This window comes from Paramisgurnus dabryanus, chromosome 17, assembly GCF_030506205.2.
Source record: "Paramisgurnus dabryanus chromosome 17, PD_genome_1.1, whole genome shotgun sequence".
NCBI classification, from domain to species: Eukaryota; Metazoa; Chordata; class Actinopteri; order Cypriniformes; family Cobitidae; genus Paramisgurnus; species Paramisgurnus dabryanus.
In genome coordinates, this window is record NC_133353.1 from 35,977,388 (window position 1) to 36,000,917 (window position 23,530).

The 23,530-nt window shown below is 37.6% G+C and overlaps 2 protein-coding genes across 2 annotated transcripts in view; one reads left to right on the forward strand and one right to left on the reverse strand.

Moving 5' to 3' along the window:
- The window catches only part of psen1 (presenilin 1), a 187,453-nt gene extending 172,683 nt beyond the window's left edge, over nt 1–14,770 (reverse strand). Inside the window, exon 1 of the mRNA XM_073812487.1 lies at nt 14,759–14,770. The gene's annotated coding sequence lies outside the window, so the exon portion shown is untranslated. The remainder of the gene's footprint in view (nt 1–14,758) is intronic.
- Nucleotides 1,488–23,530, forward strand: part of pxdn (peroxidasin) — a 45,201-nt gene continuing 23,158 nt past the window's right edge. Inside the window, exons 1-7 of the mRNA XM_065267320.2 lie at nt 1,488–1,752; nt 16,093–16,164; nt 16,557–16,628; nt 17,826–17,897; nt 18,590–18,661; nt 22,065–22,136; nt 22,598–22,767. Coding sequence (XP_065123392.1) covers nt 1,568–1,752; nt 16,093–16,164; nt 16,557–16,628; nt 17,826–17,897; nt 18,590–18,661; nt 22,065–22,136; nt 22,598–22,767 — 715 coding nt within the window. The 5' untranslated portion in view covers nt 1,488–1,567. The remainder of the gene's footprint in view (nt 1,753–16,092; nt 16,165–16,556; nt 16,629–17,825; nt 17,898–18,589; nt 18,662–22,064; nt 22,137–22,597; nt 22,768–23,530) is intronic.

Consider the following 23,530-nt stretch of genomic DNA (forward strand, 5'->3'; position numbering starts at 1 on the left):
TAGTAGCCTGTAAGAATTGGGATGCAAGATAATTATTTCTATAATTTCTATTACTAAGGCCAGGGAGGCGCGTTATTTGATGTCATGCCCAGTGAGATGCTTTATTATAAAAAAAACATAATAACATTATGGGGCGGTTTCCCGAACAGGGATTAGACTAGAAACTAAAAGAGACTAAAACAAATGTAAGAGCTGTCCAAACTGAAAACAACTTGCACTGACATATCTTAAAATATATCAGTGCCCTTTATTTTGCCTCAAAATGCATACAAGTAATGTTTTTAGTAAGGCATGTTTGTTCAAACTAGTTATATATCGTAAATAAACTAAGGCCTAGTCCTGGCTTAAGCTAATCCCTGTCCGCGAAATAGTATTTAAGTATTTTCACAGCATGAAATGATATGAAACAAAGTCTTATGCAAATGTTATTAGTTCTTACAAACAATAAATAACATTCATTTTGGCGCTCTTTAATGTTGCGTTCTGTGACATGTAATTGCACAGGTCTGACCCAACTGCCAAAAAAGATATTTTTTACATATAATTTTAAATATATTTTAAAATATACATATTTTTCACCAATATATTTTTGGCCCTTTTTTGTAGATTTTGAAATATATTAAAAAAATATATATATATATATTGAAGCATTTATATTCACGTTACATTGGAAGAAAAACTTTGTATGTTACAAACCTGTAAACATAACAGGTTTGAAAATATTAAAATTTAAACAATTAATAATTTCAACAAAAATGCTTATAATTTTATATTTTAAACATACTCATAGGCTACATGTTTAACTTATACTTTATTCATTTTATTATATATTTTTTGCCGTAATGGTTGTAAAATTAGAAATGTATGTGTTGCCCCTGAAGTAGGCTACATTTTTAAATATATGTTTCTATGTGAATGTTAAAAACTAAATTTATTTTCAAATTGAAAAATATATTTAATAAGGCTTTACCTTCTACAAAATGTATTTAGCATATATTTAAAACACATTTTTTGCCCAAGAATTTATTTTTGTCGTATGGGGAGGTAGAACATTTAAAGTGGGATATTCCCAGTTCCGACTTGGTCTCACAAGTATATCTAATGCCGCTTCCCAGTCAACCTGTAACCCGTGTTTTTCCAACCTTCTACCCGTGAATGTGCACTTGAACGGCTGTCAAACCCGTAACTTCCCACCCGTGAACTCGTACTAGATCGATGTACTCCCAGTTCCAAGTCGTGGTTTTAAGTCGTGATTTACGGGCTCAAAAACCTGCCTGGAACGCAGCATAAGATCTTGGCCTATTTGGTCAATTACTTCGAAAATGTTTTTAACTTTGTACATTTACTTTGTATCTCCACACATGCGTGTATTCGTGAGTTTGGTGTTGTTCTTACCTACAAAGTACGCACTACACTGGTGACGGTAGGCGCGCGCTTTGAAGTATGTAGTGGGCGAAAGTTTAGTAGGCTGGTCTTTTCATCGTGAACGTGATTGAGGAGCCTGCATGCTGTGTAGTGCACACGCCGCCGCAGAATAGCGCCACACTCCTCTCACGAACTGCGGGTCATGGCGCTACGGACTGTCCTAAACTTACCTTGTTTTTTAAGTGTACTCGGCGTGTTTTTCCTCACCGGTGTCCCACATCGGGCGCTGTCCTGTCCGAGCCGCTGTTTATGTTTTCGTACCACTGTCAGATGTATGCATTTAAACCTGGAAACTGTACCCGCGGTTCTTCCTCAGACCACCATCCTGTGAGTATAACAGCCGTTATTTCTCTGACAGAAACTTTCCTCAGGACATTTTAAGTCTGTTATGTGCTCATCTGCGTGGATGTTAAAGTTAGTATCGGTCTTATAAAGTTACTAATGACTTTATCTAGAAGTAGTAAGTATGTTACTTTGAAGTCGTTGCTGTTATCATAATTTATGGTTTGTTGCGGTGTGACGTGCGCGCCGGTTACTGAGTGAAAACAGACGGTGTTGAGTGACAGTTTATAAAGTTTTCTTGCCTTTGGTTTTGTTTTCTTCATCTTTCAATGCCTTGATCTCTGAACTGATTTACTGTGAAACATTACTCATCTGGACGAGTCTTTGTTTCGCGTACACAGCGGCTGTGTCTCTAAAGCTAGTGAGCTCCCTACATAGACAGCATTTTTGGGCATCATATGACTCAAATAGCTTAGATCACTCGTTTACCTGTACATGTTATTCATTTAGCAGATGCTTTATCCAAAGTAACTTACAAATGCCTGCATCAGTTTGTCTTGGTACGTTAGCCAATTATAAGTATGGTCTACAAAGCTGTGTACAAGTGTAAACTGAGTTGAAGAGAAGAGCATAAAGACAAGGGACTGAAAGCTAGCGCATATAATGACCAAATGTTGGACCTAGAATTAGTGATAGATCGATATATTGCACTATTTGAAATTATTATTTATGTAAATATGTTTTAAGTACTTCCCAGCAAGTACTTTTTTAAAAGGTTGTCAGCTAGCGACAGCATTTTTTAAAAATGATTTTCACAAAAGTTTAATGCTTTCCAAAAAATTTTCTTCTTTAAATATACATTCAATATATCAAATGAAAGAACAGACCCTCTGCTTTTAAACAAAAATAAAATGTTTTGTATAACAAATGTTTATGTAGTTTCACCAATTTTCTGTTTGTCTCTTATTTACTGTAATTACAAGTGTTATCGGCCTTATATCAGCCATTAAAAATCTCATACCAGTCGACCACTAGAATGGGCAAAATACACTAAATAATCAAAGCGTCCCTATTACGGCCAAAATACTGCCTGCACCTAATATGGCCAAACATAGTTTTGTGTTGGCCTAAAATAAATGCTGTATGCTCCCATACTACCTAAAACATCTACATAGGCATCTTACACAGTTTTGGGACACAGCCCTGACTTTGCACTCTCTTCAGCGGTACCTGTTACTGGTTGAGATCAACATATCAGCATACTGTTCGTATAAGCAATGTCTGTGGCCTTGTTTTAAAGATTTAACTTTTATCAAATATATCAAAAGGCAAAGGCGAGCTATGAATAGGTTAAAGTGTAGTTGACTTCGTGGCTTTGATGCACATTCAACAGTAACGTCATTGTGTTTTCTGACTGATGATGAATGAATGGCTTGTTTAATGGACTCTTGTATGTGGGTCTCTGTGTTAAAGCTGTGCTGTTTGTAGTACTCAGTCACAGTATAAACAGTATCGATTAGCCCTTGATTGGATTTACAATGCTTTTGTAAATCTAACGTCTCTGACTCTCTGCTGAAAATACAGATGTGGCACGTGACGTCTTATACACGTATTATTGTAAGACAGAGAAAACAGATCCCAAAATGCACTAAATTTGCAATACGTTCCCCTGCTGGTTTTAATAGTCCCTTGTGACATTCGTATGCAGTTGTTTCCTGACCCACAATTCATCTGTGCTAACAGAGGCCTCCATTGAGATTTGTGATTGCAAACGAGTGTCTCAAACATGACGGGCGTGCAGTGTGTTCTCCATAAACCACATCTGTCTGCAAGACACCGGTTCTCTCATCCAGACATCTCTATGCTGACACACCGCTGATAAACTGAACAGAGACCAGATATAAGTTAACCCTGTCGACGGTGTTTTATGGTTTAATTATTTAAAAAGCTCATATGCTTTAATAAAATTGTTGCATCAGATGGTTTTAACATGGTCACCTGGTCCTAATGTGAGCCAGTTTTATCAGGTACACGTGTGTTAACTTTCACTACTGTTCAGTGTTGCTGTTGATGGTTCTAGAGTATTTTCCAATCAGCAACCGGGCAAGACTATTTGTTTAATTTAAGCAGGTCAAAAAACAAAGAAATATTATACTTTAATTATACATTTGGGTTATATCTGCTTTATATCGGCCATATGGCTTTCTTAATATTGCTATAGTCATCAGCCATAAAAACCCATATCAGTCAACCACTAATAAATGTCTTTTTACTTGGAGCAAATCTTGTCAGTTAGGTCTGTCACGATTATGAAACTTGGCTAACGGTTAATTGTTTAATAAATTGTGCCGATTATGACGATTAATATCCTGTTTATTGCTTTGACATTTAATTCCCATACATTTTTTGTTTGTGAAATATTTTTCACTGATTGTTGTGATTATTTAATCAAATCTTTTGCAAGGTTTATCTGGCAGTAAATATTAATCCACATAACACATTTTTAAAAGTAATCTGATACTGTCTCATTTATGCAGGCACTGCAACCCCCCTTGTGTTTTTAAAGAGAGATGTGCAATCATCGCGGTGATCTGAAATCATCGTGATGTGGTCAAACAATTGTGATGAGATGATTATTTAATCATTGTGACAGCCCTAGTTTCCTTTAGTTTCTTTCCAGACTGCACCAATGCTTTGTTTACATGTTAAAATAGAAAAAAATTCTTGCAGGGAGGGGAAGCCCTATTCGTCACCTTTTTCACATCTTGTGTCTAGAAGTGTACATTTGGGACCCCTTTGAAAATGAAAGGCCAAGAAATTGTTGTTATTCATTTACAGTAGGTTAAATTAGCCAGCCCCTTTATGTCTTTAATGTCAATTTGTGTTGTTTTTGTGGTAAAAAAGAACAAGAAAATATGTAAATAACAAGTGAGGTATGTTTCCTGTTGGGTTTCAATCTCAAGTATCAACTCAAGTGACCTTAAACATGGAGGACTCCATGCAAAAATGCATTAGCCAAAATGCATTAAAAGTTTAGCATTTGAAATTTGCCCCATCTAAAGACAAGTGTTGACCCAATCTAGAATTTATGTTCCTGCCATTTCAGAAGTGTCCTGCACACATTGTGTAAAACTAAATCCCTTTTCCTCCCTAACACCTCCCATGACACCATGTGTCACTGTTAATTTATGATTTGCCTTTAAATTGTAAGTAATTTGACAGGTGTGTGAAGATTTTTACACCACAGCTTTACTATAACAGCTACAGGCCTATTCACATCAGGGGAAGATTTTGGCCTGAAAAGTAGGCAAAGGACATTTTAATTTGAATCAGCAGCTGTTATTGCATTTATTTGCTTAGTTTTCATCCCAGTGTTTTGTAAAAGAGATTAAACACCTGTCACGTTGACAAAATAGAAATTTTAATGTGGATAATTTTAATATCTTTCATGCTAAATTAAATCTGAATTCTTCTTTCGAAACACTTTCTCACGTATTGACTCTGAATTGAATGATAAACTTTTGAAAACCAGAATAATGGAGCCATTGTGTTTATTGAGTCATTTTTAGGATAGTTCCCACAAATAATCCTAGATGTTCTGTTCTAGCTGAGTGTGAGTAATACGCTGATATGTATTAATCCATGCAAAATCTTAATCTTTTCCCCCATATTTCTGCATATCTCTGTATCAGAAGTCATTGATGTTTCATATGGCATGAGAGACACTGCAGTAGCTAACGGTTTATATTCAATATGTTCAGTAAGGTTTACTGTAAACAGTTTGCTGTTCTTGTTTGGAACTGAGACAGGATTCATTTGCAGGTGCAAAACAGATTTATGGAACAATCAAACAGGAACACAACAGAGACGGTAGATCCGCTTGAGGATAGGGGACAGGACAGATTTGTCTGAGCGCAGGACTCGACTCACCAGGAGGCCGTGCAGGAGAAGGGAACTCCATGAGAGGCGCAGCATGGCTAAAAAGGCGACAGCAGGGTTGTGGTGGACTGGAGATGGGAAGCCGATTCTGGAGAAAGCCAGGGCAAGAAGTGGTGAGGAAGAAGCTTGATGGGGCGTGGATAGAGAAGAGAGAAACTAAAAAAGAATACAAAAATAGCATGCAGCCAAGAGACTAGACACGACAAGACTGTACTGAAGCTTAATTGAAGAACACTGAACATACCGATCTGGCACAAGACAGCAAACAGAAGGAGAATAAATAGGGGATAAATAGAAAGGTACAGACAGCTCAGATGTGGGCATTGAAACAAAAATGGGATCATTAATAAAATAACAAGAGAGTCAACACCACAATGACAACAGAGCATGCTGAAAACGATTAAAATGAACCCCAAAGAAATAAATGTTTTATCACCAAAGTGAACACCTCTTCTGTCTCTTCGGTAGTTGCTCTTAGTAAGAATCCTATGAATTTCAGTGAGTAAGAAAGAGGGAAACACCACTGTGTGGAATTTGCTGCCGTCAGGGATTGTCAGGCATTCATTCACTTTCCCATTGAGCAATGTAAAGCCGGTAAAATCCCTAAAGCTTTGCTAATTTGTGCAGAAGAGATAAAGGGCCAGAGAGTTTTTACAGTTAAAGAACACTCCTGGCACTCCTGCCAGTGCAGAGAGTTTGCTACACTATTTAAATATTAAACGGCTGAAAGTGAAGCTTAAACCTGTTGTGTGGCATGCTAGAACATAAATTGACCCGTAAAAGTACGACTGAGCAGAAGAGATGGATTGATTTGTGATTAATCTCTATGATATTGATGAAAATGCAATAACTCACTAAATGGTGCGATAAGTGGGAGGGACAGCTCTGAGGTGATGTGAACTTCAAAGGCCAAAAAAATTACTTGCATGTACTTGCATTCTCCCATAACATGCACAGAGATCATTTCTTAAACTTCCATGTCTGCATATGACCAAACATGATATTAATGCTGTGTTCAAATATCGATACGACGATACATCGCCATGAACTCCTGACGATGCGCGCATCGATACAGCATCTTACTTATCGATTCGGAATGCATTATCTTTGTAAAACTGCTTTGAAAAACCCCAAAAAGCTAATAAATGTGGGCGTGGTTGGATAGTGCAGATAAAGGTGTGGTATTATTGTAATTGGCCTTGCTACCTACCTTACAAAACTGGCAAAATCTGAACAACCTAATTTTTCACATGCTTGCAAAAAATGGCTTACCCAAAGAAAGTTACTGTGTTGTTGTTTTTTCATGTTTTCTAGGTTGATAGAAGCACTTGGGATCCAATTATAGCACTTAAACATGGAAAAAGTCTGATTTTCACCCTATGACCCCTTTAAGGTCAAATCATAATGTAGACCTAATTGTCCCCTGCTTCTTTCTGGGTTGCATTTAACAGGTCCACAAAACTGCCAAAAAGGAGTCGTAAATTAAATAAATCATGAGATCAAGTAACAGAAGATTTTGAATCTCATGGCAGACGTGCACGAGTGACCCACTTGTGATGGACTGAATGTTAGTTCACTCAAATGTAACAACCAGAGAACACGGGCGGGAATTTTGGCACTGGGTCCAAAAAGTGCTGGAAAGTGCGGCTTCTACAACCCTGGACACAATAATGCTTTAAGTAGTTTGTAAAATCTACTTGAATAATAATAAAATATATTTAAAATCTAAAAATGATACAACAACATACATGTTTCACATTCTTTCTGAGAAAAGAAAGCATCACTTTCTTTGTCTTACCATTCTCTCTGCTATCTGCATCAACCTAAAACTCTGACTATGCATACTTTAAGTATTGAAATCATTCAGTTATTGCAAATCATTGCTATACTGTATGTGTATTGTGGAATGCAGATTTACGGCATTCTTGAGATTTCCTAATTGGGATAGCTAATCAGTTAAATGGCAACTGTTTGATCTTTGTTTGACCATAAATATGTTTTTACTGCATTGAATAATTTGTACACAAAATTAATCTGTCGCATGTGCCATTTGACTGACTTCAGTTAAAGGAATGTTCTGGTTTCAATACAAGTGAAACCGTATCAAAAGTGTTTGTGACGTAAAGACGTTTACCACTGGAAATAATTTGCAGACTGTTAGGGTACTGCATGTACCAACAAACTGCACAGAGCCAGACAATAAACACTGTTTTAAAATGCATATGTCTGTGACTAGATGAAAGATCAATAATCTAGGGGCGTCGCTAGACCCCTTTTACTGGGGCACGTGCCCCAGTGTAAATCTTTTGTGCCCCTGTGTAAATCTCAAGTTTACATTTTAGCAGTTATATTCCTTTATAAAGACAATCGCGGCAAAACGGATCTATATGCAATGTAGTTAGCCAATTCACTTTTGAGCAGTCGCACTGACGCGTGCACGCCCCAATTCATGTCCGCGTCCACGCACCCATTCATGTCCGTGCGCGACTGTTTTGCCGTGCGCAGCCGTATACAAACACGCGATTGAGTTGGTTTATGAAAACATCACGAGACTAAAGTAAGTTTCTAAATAATAATGAAAATCTTATTTTCACCCGATCATTGACGCATGTGATGAACAGCAGAAATGTTTTGTGCAAAGCAGGAAAACGGAAGCAAAAATGAGAGATGATGAGTTTAAGGGAGTAAAGACACATAACATCTTACCCTGTCAGGGCTCAAACATTAGAGGAAAAATCTCAGGAAAACTTATGTTCAATAGTCTATAAAATTGCATTGTTCACATACAAAAACTGTGTTATACTGTTCTGGATTTTCAGATATGAAATTAATATTTAGTTCACTAGCTCTAGGTCATTACATAAGCAGTAACTAAGATAGATTGTTTTAGTAGCAGTCATAAAATGAAAATATTCTTAAAAATAAAAAAAGAAGTTATTAATCATTTTTATGCCTTTAAACATGTTGATAATGCTGTATATAGGTATATTTGAAGATGATACTTAAATATTTTTAAATAAATGTTTGTCTTTCCCATTACTTGTTGCAATGTTGGAATAGTGGGTTAAGCAAAGGAATTTGTATCTTGCACACCGCAGGCTTTCAAGAAAAAAAATAATAATAATGGGGGGCCCGTGCCCCAGTAGAGCTTTATGTCTAGCAACGCCCCTGCTATAAACATTGAATGTTTGAACTTGTGCCAGTAACTTTTGGATGATAAACATGAGGGTGCTTCATGTTTATGTTGAAAGTCTTTACTGATAGGATTTACATTTGTAACAAAACTTTTAAAGGAGGTCGCAAATCTGGCGAGAAGCATTGCATCGCATGTGGGACAATTCGCAGGTATCACATACCGGACACACATTCTCAGACTATGTTAATCGTTAATGATTTGGGACAAATCTAATGTTATTTAATCTCAGACTATGTGAGTGGCGTTCTGTGGCATGGCAGGGATTTGAGCAGCGTCCCGAGTCAAGAGTTTTTATTTTAAACTAAGGTTTGATTGAAAATTGTTTTGTATATTTTTGTTGCATATTTGTACAAATATTTTTGAATGCATCTTTTGTTATCATGGGTAAAAAAAGATTAATATATCATTAGCAGTCATAAACCCAGCAGATAGAATGAGGTAAAGTAAAAATGTTAGCATAGGCCGTCCAAGCTGTATTTGTACTTTGAGTTGAATTTACTCATCATTAAGCAACAGGGTAACTATTATGACAATCGGACCGGTCACACACCTTAAGACCACAGTTTCGGTTTTCAGACCACAATTTTATCAGCAAGCAGAATGTTGATAAGGTTCTCCTCTATCTTCTCTTGGCTGTATTATCATTTTCCCTCTTGCTCTTTATCACACATATGAAGTGGGGAATTTCCCGTGTGATATCATTAGACTGGATGTAAGCCTACAAGGACCAAAATCACATCCTGTTTTCTGTTGACATGCATCAGCTCACATGTCTGTCCGTTCACATTGTGTCCACAGAGAATAATCTGCAGTGAAGCCCATCAGCTGTAATGTGGTAATACATTTGATATAGTTAAAGTTTATACTATGGTACTGAATACACGGTTAGGGCTGTGCAAAAATATCGATACAGCTAACTATCGTGATACATTTCCCCCCGATAGTGTATCGAAATTTCAATCTCTACTATTGATATTTTTAAAAACCCATCAAATCCCTCTGTGTGCTTCAAACGACTTCCTCCGCCGCTGCTGTAGTTGTCACTGTCCAGTTGTCTGTCATATGCGGCCATTCGGCAAATGTCTCAGAAGTTAGCGTGGGTGAGAAAATGACAGAAAATTTAAAAACACCTGCAGCTTTCAAAGGTGATGTGTGGAAGCACTTTGGCTTAAAAAAAAGAAAAAAAGAAAATAATTCAGCTCTATTTTTTTTACATTTTTGATGAAAAAAGAAAAAGTAGTGCAATGTATCGGATATGTATCGTATCGTGAGGCCCTTGCCATTAACCAGCCGTATACATGGTACTGAGTAATTCCATTGCTTACATGCCATAGTACTTCAAAGTTTACTACTGTAATACCATAGATTCATGCAATATTTGTGTATGAGCAGGACATGTTTTACAGTGGTGGTTGTGTTATTTTGGCTGTGCATGGTCTGTATTAAGTATGTCTGTATTATGCTTGTCATCATTTTAGCTGAAAACAGTTCAGCTCTCTTATCTGCTATGATGTGCACAGCTTGACTTTGCAGAATGCTGAAATGTGATTTTGTGCCAGAGAATGACTGAATTATGAAGGAGGTTTGGATAACTATGGATTTTTTCCATAAGGAATGCTTTGGTGTCTTACACCACAGGCAACGTTGCACAGATTTTACACTTGCAGTACGTGAGGTTGGAGTATTTTGACTGGGATTTTTTAGATTGCATTATTTGGTGTTTGCAATATTATTTCTTGGATTTGGATCAAATAATGTTGTAGAACACCACATAATGCAAAACCCAATTGGCGTTGAGTACAGAACAGTATGTGCAATTAAATACTGTTGCTACATACAGTAATGCATTCTATAAATCCCAGTGAAAATACTGTAAACACCACATAATGCATTTTACAGATTGCAGTATTTTTACTGGGATCTACAGAATGCATTATGTGGTGTTTTATTCTTTCACATCACCTCGGACCATATTAGATTAATATGAATAGATGCTACATTGGGCAGTTTCAGATGCATGACTGCTAAGTCCGGTTTTACACAATCCATGCATGAACTGAGCATTTGTAGCACTGATTTGTTTAGCGTTGATGTGTAATTTTAACATGTTAGAGCATTTAAACTGCAAGTGTGAGCATCACAGAAGCAGAGCTAAAGCAACAATGCTACAATCTAGTATGCAGCACCTATACATAATATCTATGGCTCAAACTACTCATCCACTCGTTAGGCTGTGATGATGTGACTGGTTACATGTTTGTAACCCCAAAAAACTCAAATTTTATGGAGAAAATACTTACCAATGGTGTTGTTGATTGATGAATTTGGTGGTTTGTCTTATGGCATATTTAAAACACCACATAGGCATATAAACAACCATAAAAACTTGATTTAATAACAGGGAGACCAGCCAGTGAGTCACAACCCATTTATATACACCTTTAGGGCCCTATTTTAACGATCTGAAATGCAAGTGCGAAGCGCAACGCGCAAGTGAGTTTGTGGGCGGATCTTGGGCGCTGTTGCTATTTTCCCGGCGTGAAAAATAACTCTTGCGCCGGGCGCAAATCAATAAGAGGTTGGTCTGAAGTAGGTTCATTATTCATAGGTGTGGTTTGGGCGTAACGTCAAATAAACCAATCAGAACGCTATCCAACATTCCCTTTAAACGCAAGGGCGCAAGTTCCATGGCGGGTTGCTATTATTATGACGGATTTACCAGGCGTACGCCAGGAGCGGTTCACAGCTGAGGAGACCGACGTTCTTGTAAGAGCAGTCAAAGACAGAGAAGTTATTTTGTATGGGGATAGGAGAAACCCGCCCAAATCAGCGTAGGTTAAACAGGAGTGAGAGGAAATAGCCACAGTCTCATCAGCTGGCATATCGTTGCGCCAAGCGCTACAATGATGTCAGGAGACGGGGGAATCCCAAGCTTGCCAGCATAAATCGGGCATGCCGTGTAACGGGAGGTGGATCTGCCTCTACACATGACCTGACGCCAGCAGAGGACATCGCTGCGTCCACCCTCACCGCTGAAAGGGTTTGGGGGCTTTGAAATCGGACCCAAGAAACGCAAGCAAGGTCCAACCCCAAAGTACTCTTACAAATCAAGTTCATATACATTAAGGTTTCTTGTGAAAACATTTTAATTATTATTTACATAAAATAAACGTAACACAGCCACACAACAAACTTATTATTATTAACTTATGAAAATATTTTAATCGTTATTTGCATGAGAATTTTTTTTACGCAGCCACACAATAAATAAAAACTATCACCACAATGCTCACCACTATGATTCCCCTTATCTCGTGTATTAATATTTTTAAGTGTAACAATTTATGATTTGCAAAAATAACTGTTGCATCTGTGTAGATTAGATGCAAAGTGTGTGCGCGTTGTGCACGCTATACCTTATGGTCAAGCATCCGCCCTTAAAATAGCATAATGAACAACGCGCAACGCGCCACTGACTTTAAACTTTTTTTTTCTGGTCAGTGGCGCAGTTGTTTTTTGAAACTGCAAAATAGCATCAGGCATGGTTTGCGCCGCAACACGCCTCCTTTTTTGCGCTGAACCGCCCAGGGAGCGCAAGTTCATTCCCTAGTTTGCCGACGTGCGTCTGTGGAGGGAAAAACCCGCTGGGCGCCGGTGAAAAATACGAATGATACATGCGTCACTGACAAAGTAAATTGCGCTGGGTGCAAGATAGGGCCCTCAGTCTTACTTTCTCACCTCTATTGTCTTTTTGTTCTCCACCTGAGATGAAACATTACTCATGATGTAATAATTGACCAGGCTCAGCTGCAGTCTATTCTTTAGATTTAGGGCGCACTCACATTATCCAAACCAAACCAAACCATGCCCCAGCGCGATTGTCACTCCTCCCTACTCCCCCAGGTGCATGTACTCACAGGCCCTGTCCCAAATGGCACACTCCAGACTTGTTGTCCTCCTCAGAGTCCACACTTTGATGACATCACGTAGTCCAGACTTTAGGGACCCTTGATGCGAGTCCACGTGGGTGCACCGGAGTCGTATTTGGGACAGACTCAAGCATCACACCGGAAATATGTAGAGAAGTTGCCCGTCAGTGTGAACTCCTCCCTTCCAATCGTCTGATTGGTCTGATTGCCCTTTCCCAAGGACTTCTGGGTTGGTAAAGTGCACGAAGCCTGCTGCAGTGCGGGCTTCGCTGAAGACCGCATCAAGGGGGCAAAGGAGGCGCTAATGAGCACACTTCAAAACGTAAAAATTACAGATGGGACACCCTACGAACTCGTAGACAAGCGAGAAAGCGCAATTTAAGGCCACAAGACCGAAAGTCCACATGAAGTGCGCCATTTGGGACAGGGCCATACTGTACTTTTTATCGATCCGAGTCCGGGCGCGCTTTCGTCATTAAGATGCGATTGTTTTGAAAAAAGCAGGAAGTAAAGCGCTCTCTTAAAACTGGAACCCACCATAATGATAAGTCTGTGATTTTTATTCGGAGTCATTTGGTGCTTGATTACAGACAGCCCTCTCACATGTCATCATATTGCTTAGTTGATCTGTCACGTGTGCAGCTCGGACATTCACGTAACCCCGCTGCACGCATCAAAAGATTTTTACGAAGGCAGATGAAGGTGAGTGGTCGCCCAAATGACGTCTTCACCTTTTGAATCGCGTTCAGGCGCGATTGCGCTCACACCACAGCATTCCGCGTCTGAGCCCAAGTGAACCGCGCTCCGGTCCACCTCTGCAACCCGGCCGCGGCGCGATTAACCAATCCGTGCCCGGGTGCGGAACAGAGCGATCACACTAGTCAAACAAACCAGGCTTTGGGGGTCAAATGCGCCCGAGTGCAGTTTGGTTTGGATAGAGTGAGTGCGCCCTCTTACACCAAACTTACTTCTTCTTGTTTTACAGTAATTTCGTCTTTAGTGTATCGTAGCTTTCAAAGCAGCAGTGCCTTCAGTAAAGTATTACTGACAGTTTTCAGCTTCAAGTAGCTGTTATTATGCCTAAACCGATGTGTTTTCTATTAGGATAAAGTCACAAGATCATGGATTTTATTCCCATACAAAAACTTTTAAATGCATTGGAAGTTGCTTTATACAACAGCATTTGCCAAATGACTGCTGTGTATACAAAATTTTCTTTGATTTATTCGCTGATATAAAATTAAGCAATGAATATAATTTTGTGCTTCTTAAAACTTTTGCTTTTGGCTAAAAAAGTGCAGATAGTTATTTTCTTGTCTTGTAAGACACATTTTTATTTCTCAGACTTTTTAGGGTGTAGGCTAAATGAAGTCCATATTATTCTTAGTAATTATATAAATGTGACTGGAGTTAATCTTTTCCCAGCACTGTGGAGAGACCGTGTTTTATGTGGTGTAGTAGGCAAGATCTTTACTAAAGGGCCTGAGGCAGCTTGGAGGGTCTGTAGGAATCTGTTCAGCCAATGTCTGAACTTGTTTTTGCAGTACACATGACTCGGATTGGGGCTCGTGTTTGAGGTTGAGTAGGGTATCCCTCGACCGAGGGGCTGTCAAGCATAGCTGTTTATCTTTTTAAGCATTTACAGTATGACCAGACGCTCGGATAAAAGCTCAATGAGGCAGTGTTGAACTGTAAGCAAGAAAGTCTTGGCAAACGCAAACAGTCCAAATTTTCCAACATGTTCCATTCTCTTGGCAAGTGTAAAAAATCAGTAGACAATTTTATTTGTCTGAAAGTTAATGCTATGTTTTATTATTAGAAATTTAAAGTGACATACTGTAGAATATACATTGTATATTTGTTGGAGTCAAAGTCCATAGTTTACTTATTTGTCAGTTTGGGTTTAATGTTAGTATGTTTGTCTTTCTGTCACAAATCATCAACAAAATTTTGGGTAAATCATAGGTAAATGTTTTGGGTAAGTTGTTTGAGTCTGAATAATGAATAATAATTATTATTAGTCAAAAAAGGGCTTTTGAATATAATAATTTTCATGATGCATCGCGATGCTGATGTAAATGATTACTGCATCGATGTATAAAAGCAAATAATCGATTATTTAAAAAACAGTGCTCGCACGTCTCTCTCTTTCTCTCTTGGCTGTTGAAAGTTCTTTAGGATGTAAAGCGCTCAGTCGACACGATTGATATCGGGATTTAATTGAATCATTGACATTATGATCACAATCGAACTGTGAGATCAATAATAATTGTAACTTTTCAAACTGGTATGTGGAACAAATGATTTTTTTGATGTCACATTTGTGAGGTCAAGAATCTGAGCTGGTAATTAAAATGCATTCTTCGACTCAGACATGATAGCTGAGACACTTCAGACACAGCACTATTGTTCTTGAGTGCCTTTGAAGGGTTTGTTCTTGTGATGACCCTCAGTATCTCAGCTGTTAAGGGCCAGTTGGCACATGCCCTGTTTACATAGCAATTTGGTAATTTATGGCTATTGACTACCAAATGAATGTTGTGATCTATGTTGAAAAGTGATCCTTTACTTAATCCTCCTCCTTCAAACTATGTTAATGTCATCACAATAAACCATTTAAACAGATGTTGTATGATACCCTTTAATGTTGTGTGACAAATCGCTGGAGTTTTCCCATCAGCTATTCTCTTCACTAGCGGTTATAGCAGGAACTAAAACATGAATTACCATCAGCATAATATGATGAAAACTTTGTGCAACGGATCGATTGCATTACAGATGATCTGTTTAAGCCAATGATTGTTTCAACATCAATGATGTACCAATTTAACATTTACCTCAGGTTTAATACAGATATCCAAAGTCTTTAGCAAATTTGTTGGTCCTGGCTAAAACATCATGTATTCACGGTAAATTACCTTAAATTACCTTACAGAAAATAAACAGAATTTCACAGAGAAGATCGCAAAATTGTGTTCATAATTGTGTAAAATCTTCTCAGATATTGTATGCGATTTTGCATAGTTTCTCTGTGAAATACGGCTCTGTGTAGTAAATGCCGCTCCATCTGAAAGCAGGTGATGACGATTTACTACTAATCACTGAACCGGCTTTACTGATGAGACACAAATGAGAAACGCAGGCAATTTTTTGCCCAGGTCTACTATGTTGTACAGTGAGAGAGCTTCAAGGTTTTGTTTTAAAATACTAGTTATAGATATTTAATTTCATCTGTACGACAGAGATAAGTATGTAAAATTTTTAATGCAGATGGCAATAATATCCATTTTGTTTAATAAAATGTTTTCAACTTTTTTTCAGAGACCTGAGATTCAACAAAATCAAGGATTTACAGCCAGGGTCCTTCAGACGATTAAAGAACCTCAATACACTGTAAGTGTTTTTGTGCTTCCATGTCAAACTCAATCACCTTTATTGATTCACCTTCTAATGCTTATTTGATAGCAGATCACATTTGTTTATTCTCAGATCTTCTGGTCTTTGTCAAGACCTTCCATTGGCAGGTCCTATAAGATCTCCTATAGACTGATTACACCCATAATATGTTGCTTGTTATCAATCACTGCATTTTTTTAACTGATGTTGAAAATCACTCAACACCTTCAGAGATATTGATAATAAAGTTACTCTCATGTTCATACGAAGCTTCATACAGAGAAAAAACATTTGAACATTTAAAGGCACCCTAAAGGTTTGTTTGAGAAGGGCCTTTAATGTATAACTATTTCTTTTGATGTCTTATATGTTTTTATTATTTCTTTAAGCCTTTTAAATAACAATCATATCAGAAGAATCCCAAGAGGAGCCTTTGAAGATTTGGAAAACCTTAAATATCTGTGAGTTATATTTTATCATCTTCAATGTTCTTCTAAGCTTTTGGTCTTTGGTCATTTTTTCAACCAGCTTCTTGAGATCTCACCCTAAAATCTTTTTCTCAAATCAAGTTTACATTCTTTTTTCAATTTCAAAAATATTTTTTTAAAATTTTGTAATGAAAAAGAAATGTATATGTTGTTCACACAATGATATATTCTGAATATGTCTTCAGATCAATTAATTTTTTAGATCATGAGTGACTGTAAATCTTTGAATGGTAGCGTTTAAATGGTTTTATTTCTTCGTAAGCAACAAGCCAGCATAATGCACATCATGCATTTTTGAATGATTCACTTGTGTCTGGCATTATTTGGAAAGACAAGAGGCGTAGTCTTTGAGAGAAACTCCCAGACATGTGTGCAATTTAATTGTCTGTGCTGTGAAATTATCTGTCTGCAAGCCTTGACCCAAAAATGCAGACAGAAATCAGATGGAGCTGGAATAGTTTGTCTGTGACACCACTTCCTGTCTTTGTTGGTCATAGGCCAATTACAGAATCTCAAACTTTGGTTGTGGTGAAAAGAACAAAGGTTTCACACCTGGTTTGTCTATTACTCTCAGACAGAGTATTATTGTCATAAAGTCTGATATCTCATACAGACTGTCCATGATCTGAAGTTCTCCTAGATAATTTAGAGGGGCTACTCTGGTATTAAATCTGTTTATAAACATTTTGGAAAAGGTATTTTTGAATAAATGTTATTCTGCCCTTTTCACATATAGTTTTCTTCCCATGAGCTTTGTATAATAGTGTTTTATTATTGTGTACATCTCTAATATTCAATATTAAAATACTTCATGCTTATATGGTAAGACAGTGCATGTGTGCTATAATATTATATTCCTGTGGGATGGTGTCACAGTCCTTAAGGTCACCGCATTAGAGATCAGAGGATCATGTGGTTTGTGTGACCATGCGTTTATTCTCACCAGCGCACTGTCCCTAGACAGGAAAAGCACAGACTTCACTTCCTGTTTCCCACAGGCTGCACCAGCCATACAGTACTGTTGGTGCAAAGATTTACACTGTACATCATACAGAGAGTTACTCTAAAAAAATTTTTTATATCTGCATATTTTAAAAGTGTTAGTACATGTTGTATATGACAGTATATTTCCTATTGTGTACTAATACCTCTAACTATTTCTTCTTGCAGTTATTTGTACAAGAATGAAATCCAGACAATAGACCGGGAAGCCTTTAAGGGACTTGTCTCTTTAGAACAACTGTAAGTGAACTACTACCTCATCTCTACGACTTGACTGTATGGCCATGGAATGACAAGAGTTTAGCAAAATGGTCAATTTTCTTTTTTCATTGAACTAAAGGGGAAGGGAACTGGGGTTCAAATATCACTACAATAATTTATACAGATAATGACATTATGGTGAGTTATACGTAATGTCATTTAATCCATGTTTTTACAAACATAAATTATCATTCAGAATATGCAAAAAGATGTTTTCTCACCTGCCAGCCAATAATAATAATTTGCTGATCCACTTTATAAAAAAAATTAAGTTATTTATTATGACTCAACTTGTATACTTAAATGTTCTGATTTCGTTGTATGAATTTAATATTTGGCTTGATGGCTACATCTGGTGGAAATTTTGTGTCAATAGCCCATTTAGAAATCCCCTTAATGATAAAAATACTAATGTGTCAAATACGTATTTTCCCCGCTGTAGATTATTCATCTCAAGTCTATCTGCCTATAACCCAGAAAGACTTTTACGACTTTTGCAGGCAAACTGGCTCAGATGTTGTTCACTAGATTAATAATACACTAAATTATTTACAGGGAAGCAGGCATAAAAAATATTTACGCCTATTTTCTGCACATTTTATTAAGAGATTGTAATCTAAATGTATAGCCATTGTAGTGTTATGAGTACGACTTTTGTCTTTTTTTCACAGATACCTGCACTTCAACAACATTGAATCATTGGAGGCAGAGTCTTTCTCTCATCTTCCCAAGCTTGAGCGTTTGTAAGTCTCACATGTCTCTCAAAATTAAAATTAATTGCTCTGATCCCTTCAGGTTTTAACTTGTTAGGGTGTGTTAGTCTTTGTTTTGAGGAATAATGATATTCTTCATTTTGAGAAGGATTTACATTTTTTTTACGTTATTGTCTGATGTTAGTAACTGTGTAGTCAGCTAATATTTTTACACTGAAAGATGAATCAAGCAGATTGGGTGTAATTCAGGCCCTGGCCACACGTACACAGGTATTTTCAAAACCGTACATTTTTCTATGCAGTTTGGCCGTTTGTCCACATGCAAACGCACTATCAGCTGACTAATAAACCAAACTTTTATAAAAACTCCTGCCAAGATTTTTAGAAACTCTGGTTGCAGCATTGTCGTGTATTTTTTGGCCTGTGACGTGCTGAGGGGAAACTATGCAATGGCTTTTGATTGGCCAGCATGGTTTTACAGTTAGGGATATATTGGCATCTGTTGGTTTGGCATGCTATTGATAGCGCTTCATACAGGGTTTTTCTGTGTTCATGTGGACACAAAGATTTTTTTTACGAAGGAGGGAAAACTCTGTTTATAAAAATACCCGTGTACATGTGGGCTAGGCCTTAGACAATATAAAAACGAAAATTTCTAGATTTCTGGAGTACTCAAATGATTTTTTCCAAATGTATCTGCAGCTTCTGATAAGCCATATAACCAGTGATCCATTACTGGTCATATGTTGTGTTTTGGATGCTGGTCTCTCTATAACAAGTTTTTTTAACTATCCTGATCCTGTGTTGGGTCGTTTATTGTTGGTAAACACCTAGCTTTGCTGATCTGTTGTAGTATAACACCAACACCCCAATAGCAAGCTGGTGGCTGCTGTATTGTATCACTGAGCATTCATGTCCATTGCAATGGCTGCTTCAAGATATTAAGTTGCAGAATGCCGCCAGGTTTTGGGTGTAGAATATTTACATGTTTTGTGATATTTCAATAATGCATCCCAACTATCAGAGCAGAAAACATCACTACACAACATTTTCAAGTAACACCATGCAAAATACAACTTGAAACCAGTCTGTGTTGCGCAATCAAGTTCAATTGAAAAATGTATTTTCCATCTCTGCCTCTCTCCTTCTGCTTGGCCCTCTGTCCCAATGTTTGGCGATTGTGGCGCTGAATGACTTCAGAAATTCACCCACACACATTCTGATGTCTTTTAAAGACGAACAGACACTTGTGCTAACTGTGCTCAGTGCTGGATTTTAAAGAAGATTAAACGAAGATCTATGGACAACATCTGCATCCTGCGATTGCAAATAAATGTTTTGAATGTATTATCTGTTACACTGTTCAAAAAGTACAGGAAAAAGCATTTAAACTTTGCATGTAACGTTTGCATTGTATTTGCACATAAATGCCAAGAACAGACATAACTATTCATAACTATTCAGGAAATTATGTTTTTAGTAAATCATTCATGCAAGTTGTTTAAAAATGTGTTCTATATTTCTGCTTTTGGCCTTTAGTACAGTCACTTCCACAGAAACATGTTTGCATTTCTGTAAACATGTTTCTCATTTGTTTACAGATGCTGTTGATGAAGTGTAGCTAGTATTTAATTCAGAAAGTCTATCATAAGAGAGAGGAGAGGAGTGCATTAAAACCCAGTGGGTGATGATGAAGAGAACTGCATGTGGATGCTGTTTAATGAACGAGAACATTCTTAATGTTTATTGGAGTAGTTGTGGTCAGTTGTGCATTGCATGCAAAAGTGACATTGATAGAAAAGAGGAACATCCCTGTGGACCTTCTGCAGGACATATAGACACACTGGCAGGAACGTCATAGATTAATATGATTAAAATCACTTCAAGGGCCCTTTTCCTGTAGCCAGAATCAGGCATGAATGTCATAGCCAAATGCTTACGTAATCTCCCTCATTAAACGTCTCTGTTCTCCAGAGGCACTGCCAGAAACCGTCACAATGGCTTTGAGAAAATACCAAGTACAAAAACATGATATTAAATCAAATCCAAAGAATTCAAATGAGGTCCCAGGCTAGTGTATTTACTAAAAATGAAAAGAAAAAAACAGACTTTTACATTTCCTTAAGAAAATGTAATCCATCATTTAGTGCTACTTAATGTCATTTTTTGCTTGTTTTACCAATTTGCCTTTTGGTCACTTGGTAATGTAATAAAAAAAAAATTTCCTCATCAAAATTTCAGATTTTAAAATGACAGAAAGTCACAGGTGTCAGCCAGAAAAATACAAAAAGGAGCAAACTACTTCCTGAACTTCAACCAGCTCCTTGTTTCCTGTCTGCCATTTATTGGACGAACTGATTAATCCAGGTGTGCCTGACCTCAGTAGTCACAACAACAATAATCAGACACACCTGGATTAATCAGTTTGTCCAATAATGGCAGACAGGGAACAAGGAGCTGGCTGAAGTTCAGGAAGTAGTGCAGCCTATTGTTTGCAGGGTCTGCCGTCGCCATCTTAGCATCGCGTCACTCATTGATAACTGAAAATGGGTAAAGAGGTGGGACGTGGGTGAAGCTGAGGTGACTGGTTGCTAAAACCACACCTGCCTAGATCGACAGCAGTGACAGTTCATCCGTCACTCAATTGGCCACGCCCTTAATTATGCAGAACTTTAAGGTTTATTATAATTTAAACGAATGAGTTACAAAAAATTCACCCCCCTCACAGCCCTCATGAAGGGGAAAATTAGCTATTATAGAACAAAAACACTTTTTTTAACAGGTTGTAAACACATTATTTTCTGCTGTAAAGTTGGCCATTTTAACATGGGGGTCTATGGGACTTGACTTCCTTTGGAGCCAGCCTCTAGTGGCCAGTCGTTGAATTGCAGTTTAAGTCACATCCGTATTGGCGTTATCAGAGAGATCGGAAGGTTGGCCCATCAGTTTTATGTCATAGAATAAAACATGAAAATACATTGAGGTTATGGTAACCCCAGATCTTGGGTTTAAGCAAAACCCCATTCAAAAAAAAACTTGACTTGGGACTGTGGAACTGGAAGTGCTAAAATGCTAAATCGCTTCTGGGCTTTGCCTACAAAAATATCTCATCCCGCGGCATTTAATTTAGTGTCTTACCGCTCTTCATCTGGCAATCACTTAAGTCAAATGCAGTCACCTGTACCTGTTAACTAAAGCAAACATGACTAAACCACTGAAACACATTTTTAAATGTCCTTCCGTACATTTTGGGTCATAGAATTTCAGCTTTTTAGTCAGGGAAATTCGGGGAAAAGTCATGGAATTTGAAATCTGGCTTAGATTGGGAACCCTGGCAGTAGTGATGAATGAATTACTATACATTTGTTTTCTTCTGTCATTGCTCTTGTCATGCAAGATTAATCTGTGTATTTCTTATTGATGTCTGTTGCAGATTTTTGCACAACAACAGAATAACTCATTTGACTTTAGGAACGTTCTCCAATTTGCAGTCCATGAAGAGACTGTAAGTATTCATATGAAGGATTACTCCATCTAAAAGATATATTTATGAATGTTTATTGACAGCTTGATGAAGTATCTGTTTCCTCAATCTGCCTTCATTGGTATGAAAGAGTTTGTAAAAGTTGGGTGCTTAAAAGTTATACCCAGAAGTCAATAATTCATTTTTTCATGCACAATTTTTATCCTTAATTGTTTTTAATTGTATTATTATTGTGCCATACCATTGACATAGATTTAATTTTCATATACTGCAGTGCTTTGCACAGACATGAAATATACTTCTGTTGGTAGCGCGTGGGAAATTCAGTCATTACCTACCAACAAAAAAAGGTTTACTACTTGTGACAAACATCCAGTATGTGTGACCTAAAACAGAATCATTGAAAATGGTTATAGTTGTTTACAGATCAACAATATGAACATTTGAATTTTGCTTATGTGGGTGTTTTTTTTTTTTTTTAGGCGTCTGGACTCAAACACGCTGAACTGTGACTGTGAGTTGCTGTGGTTGGCCGATCTGTTGAAGCAGTACGCAGAGTCCGGTAATGCTCAGGCCGCAGCTACGTGCGACTTTCCCAGCCGCTTGCAAGGACGCTCGGTCGCAACTCTTACTGCAGTGGAGCTTAGCTGTGGTGAGACCATTCGCACTCATAAACACACCTCACTCACTAATGTACACAAATCAAAACCCATATAGTCGAGTGTAAATATTTAGAACGGTCACCACATCCACAGCAATGGCTCAGTCGGACCGGTCTGAACGTCTTTATGCATGTAGTCATCACGTAATATCTAACAGATGCCGAATGGAGTGAATTCCCAGATGTGGTTGTTCATATGTTACACCTCCTCTTTGTTCAAGCTGTGGGTCAAACAGGATAATTTTTGTTTTAAGAATTTGTGGAACAAACACAGATGTAGGGGTTTTGTGACATCAGTGTTAAAAGATAAACCCCAGATTGAGCTTCTGATATAGGGTGAATCACCAATCCAGTGATTCCGAATCAAGTTCTAAGTTACTGTAAGTAATGTAACTTTTTCCATTGCATATTACCCCACGGTTTGGGGCGGTTCAACTTACATTTGGGGGTTTTTCCACTGGATCACGGGTCCTTGAAATCCTTAAAAGTTTGTGAATCTGGGGGAAATAATTCAAGGCCCTGGGAATTTTTTGAAAGAAAAAAAAACATACATAGATACAAGTCATTGAAAGTGCTTGAATCTATTTTATCCAAAGAGTTTTCTGGAAAAAAATCCATATTATTCCCTGTGTTGTGTAGGATAATATTAAAAATGTCTAGCCTTTTAAGCACACGTGCCAAACTGTTCGCTTTAAATGCTAATATCTTCTGTATGCGAATGTTGATTCATACCAAAATGCTTTTTTGCATAGTT